We start from the raw sequence: 4,152 nt of genomic DNA on the forward strand, positions 1-4,152 counted from the left end.
TAGAGTTCAAACGTGTCTATTTGCATGGCTAAGAAACCCCAGCCAGATTATTTATTTATTTATCTATCTATCTATCTATTCATTCATTCATTCATTCGTTTATTTATTTATTTGAGCCGCATGGGATTTTTAAGCCCTGATCAAGGGTTCAAGCGCTCCGCAAGCAACCTTCGGCTGCCTTTGCTCAATACGAATGAACTGACCCCAGATTGCCGCCCAGACTATATTTCTCTCCCACCGTTCCGTGCTGCTGCCTCCTCCTCTCTTCCCGCTCAAAGAAAGAGCTCTTTGAAATCAGCAGCGCAATGTGCCTCTCTCCCATCTTTTCTTTTAAACGGACCGAATCCTTTGTGCTTCCTAAGCCGGATGGGAGGAGGGAGGAGCGCTGAGAGATGGCCGGCCGCCTAGCCCATCCCTTCGCGAAGATTGCTACTCATCTTCGCCACGACCCCGAAACCGGATCCCAAAGGGCTCTTTCAGCATTCGGGGCGTGCCTAAGGACCTCCCATTTTGGGGGGAGCGCCCCACCGGGAACGCATCGGCCAGCAACGGCCCCACCTCTCGACAAGCCGTTGCCGCTTTAAGGGGAAGACCGTGTCGGGCGGTGGGTTGGGTCCCTGTGCTCCCCCCCCATCGCCTCCCCCACGTGGTCTCGGTTCTTGAGAATTTCAATCGCTAGAGGGGTCTGTGTACAGACATCGGCCCCGCAGCCGAGGCTGGGGCGTCCGTCCGGAATCGGGGTTCCTCCTCCTTCCACGGGAGCCTCCCTGCCGGCTTTTTAGGCAGGCTCCTGCCGGAATCTGGAACCGGCCACCGACAGCCACCATGAACCAAGGCAGCCCCGATCGGATGAGCCGCGGGGTAGCGCAACTGCCGAGTCCCGGAGCGGCGGACTGAGATCGCGGCAGCCTCCAAGCTCAGCATCAGCCGCGGGAGGAGAATGCAACGAGCGGGTCTGGCCGGGCTGGGCTCCGTGGCCGTGCTCTGGCTGCTAGGTTTGGCTTCCTTGGTGGGGCTGTGGAGTGGACGGATCGGGGACCCGAGAACGGTCGAACTGAAGTTCCCTCAGGAGCGAGCCGACTCGGCGTTCGGCAGCGTCCAAGGCGCGCCGGCAGCACCGAGCCGTCCCCTCCAGACAAGTCGCCTCCAAGCCGCCCAGAAAACTTTCCGAGCGCTGCTGACGCTGCCGGGACAGTCGACGGAGCTCCAGGAGGGGCTGGGAGAAAGCGGGCAGGAGCCGCCGCTTCCTTCGGCTCACCCTCGGCGGGAGAGGCAAGGAGCAATGGGCGCCGAGGAGCAGTTTCCCTTTTTGCCGGTGCGCGGCGGGGTTTTCTGGAGCCAGACTTTGGAGGCTCAGGTGCCGCCCGGCTTTTCGGCGGAGGAGACCGCCTCGTGGCTGCGGGCGGCCCGGGAGGCGCGCGTCGTATCGCTCGAGCGCGGCGGCTGCGGCCGCAGCTCCAACCGGCTGGCCCGGTTATCGGACGGGAGCCGCGCCTGCGTGCGCTACGGCATCAACCCGGAGCAGATCCAGGGCGAGGCGCTCTCCTACCACCTGGCCGGGCTGCTGGGCATTCAGGAGCGGCTGCCGCCTCTGACTCTCTCCCGGGTGGAAGCCCGCGGCGGGCAGTGGGCGGAAGTGCGGGACGAGCTGCGCGGCTCCCATTGGGCCGAGGGGGCCGTGGTGAGCCTGGCGCGGTGGGTGGACAATCTGACCGACGTGGTGGCCCCCGCCCCCTGGCAAGCTGAGGCGGGGGCGCCGGCGGCCGGCCGGAGGTTGCAGCCCCTGGCTGCGGGGGAGCTGAGAGGCCTCAGCCAGGCGCAGCTGGTGGAGTTGGTGCAGTGGAGCGACTTGATTCTTTTCGACTATCTCACGGCCAACTTCGACCGGCTGGTCAGCAACCTGTTTAGCCTGCAGTGGGACCCGCGTGTCATGCATCGAGCTACCAGCAACCTGCAACGGGCCCCCAACGGGGGATTGGTTTTCCTCGACAACGAGGCCGGCCTGGTGCACGGCTACCGGTTGCTGGCCATGTGGGACAAATACAACGAGCCTTTGCTCCGCTCCGTCTGCGTCTTCCGCGAGGCCACCGCCCAGAGAGTGCGGGAGTTGCACCGCCTGCGCAACGCGGCGTCCGAGCTGCTCAGGCTCTACCGGACTCGGGAGCCTCTGGCCGAGATTCTCGGCTTCCTCTCCGACCAGCAAGCCCAGCTGCTCCAGGAGCGAATCGACTTTGTCCACAAGCACATTTTGCACTGCAAAGCCAAGGCCGCCGCTCCGTGATGTTCTTGGGCGAAACTGCCTGGATTTATGAGACTCTTAAGAGATTCAAGAATGAGGAGAAGGACGTCTGAAGGGGGTCTTTCCCGTATTCAAGAGCCTGGGGGAATCAATATCCCTAAAAGGAAATCGAGGCTGGAACCCACTTGCGGGTTGACAGGAGCCCCTCCCCGCAGAATGTTCCTGAGATTTTTACAGAGGAATATGTGGCAAGCCCAGCTAAAAATGACCATGATTCAGAGTTTTTGTTTCGTGAGGATGAATAGCCAGTAGCTGAACTAGTTCTTGTCTCTCAGATACTTTGTTCCTGGAATCTATATGCAGAATACGATCTTTCTTTATCTGACACTCCTAGTGTTAAGTTCCTGAAGAAAAAGCGCCTTGCTGCCAATTTCACTCTTCTTGCTGAGGAGACCTGGATGTTTGGGAGAGATGTATTCACATGGCCTTCTGCACCCTGGGAATCTCCTAGATGCATTGAACCACATCTTACAGCAGGCCCCAGCTGGCATGTTGGCCAAGGGTGATAGAAGTTGTAATCCTGTTCAACAGGAGGGTGCCATATTAAAGCTGGATTAAAATGTCATAACTCCACCACCACCACCCCCATTTTTCAGTATTAGATGTAATAATGCCCCCTTCTACCCCTAATCTGCACTATTGAAGTCAAATTAAAAGGTCATGTACAAAAGCTATGGTTGGCAGTGGGCATCAAGAGCTACGTGCGTTTCTTTGTCACACCTTTAAAAAAAACCATCTTTACATAATACTGTTAATTTAATATCTAGATATCGTAGCTCCACTTACAGAACATCATTTTCTAATGAATTTCCAGCCAGAATGGACAGCGACAAAGTCAACAGTTGTAATAAGTGTGCAGAAAAGACGCTGTTGTTAATACCTTTTATCCCTTAACAGTTAGAAGCATTTGGCAAAAAAAAAAAAAAAAGTGGTTCCACAGCATTTCTGTTTTATATGTAACCCACTACTATATAATAAAATGGAGGTGGGGTATTTCCAGGTTTATAGTATTGTCAGTGTAGTAAATTTTGATGCATTAATTTGGAGAAGGGAAAAATAAGTTTCTTGCACTTTACTTTCTTTTTATATATACATATATATAAATACAAAATCTTGTTATTTAAAAAAGTCTGCATTTTAGGTACGATACATGTTCTTAAGCCTTTCTGTAATATACTAAAGAACTGGATATTTCAGTAAAGATGTGTTAATGTTTTGCCTCTTTTGTATCCAAGTTTTGGATTTCATTGTTCTATGAGTTATTTCTTTTTCTTTTTCCATATTTTGAATGGATATTTTTCCTTTAGCCCAATAGAGTTAGTGATAAGAGTTATTCCACACAATCGGGAGAAGACATTTTTTGTAGATTGACTTCCTGCATTAAAAGTATACAAAATCAGATGAGTACCACAGGCTATATAAAACATACACCTTGCAGATTTTATTGGTCTGTACAAGTGTCCTTCCACATGTTTCCAAGAAAATAATTATTCTTTCATTTTGATTCTATCAGTTCAAATTTCAGCACAGCCTATTCTTGACTGTTTGACTGATGTAATAATAGCCCTTCAGAACTATCAAAACACTGTACTTTTGACTATGAGCAATTTTCAACTGGTTAATTTCTTTTCCATTTTGGTTTCTGGAAAACAAATTACAAATGAAAATCTCTGCCAAGAATAATTTAGGACTTTGTTTTAGTTTGGTTTCTCTTCTGACTGTGGTGGTGGTACCTACAGAAGCTGAAGTTAAAAGTATGACTTTTGCTAAGGTTCAGTGCTTCAATCCAGCACTTATGAATGGAAGTTTCATCTTTTTCACAACAGTCCTCTGAGTTTTAATGAATTAGTTGA

The 4,152-nt window shown here is 51.6% G+C and overlaps 1 protein-coding gene across 1 annotated transcript; it reads left to right on the forward strand.

Annotated features, from left to right (window-relative positions):
• Positions 1-215: 215 nt before the first annotated feature.
• On the forward strand, positions 216-3,524 carry FJX1 (four-jointed box kinase 1). Its single transcript, XM_026704612.2, has one exon. It carries the CDS (start codon positions 941-943, stop codon positions 2,279-2,281), a length of 1,341 nt encoding a protein of 446 aa, XP_026560397.2. The 5' UTR covers positions 216-940; the 3' UTR covers positions 2,282-3,524.
• The last annotated feature ends 628 nt before the right edge of the window (positions 3,525-4,152 follow it).

Source organism: Pseudonaja textilis, chromosome 1 (assembly GCF_049901715.1).
Source record: "Pseudonaja textilis isolate UNSWEBS1 chromosome 1, rPseTex1.2, whole genome shotgun sequence".
Lineage (NCBI taxonomy): Eukaryota > Metazoa > Chordata > Lepidosauria > Squamata > Elapidae > Pseudonaja > Pseudonaja textilis.

Bases quoted from the DNA above. Each gene is read 5' to 3' on its own strand.
- FJX1 (XM_026704612.2), top strand. From the start codon at position 941: ATGCAACGAGCGGGTCTGGCCGGGCTGGGCTCCGTGGCCGTGCTCTGG.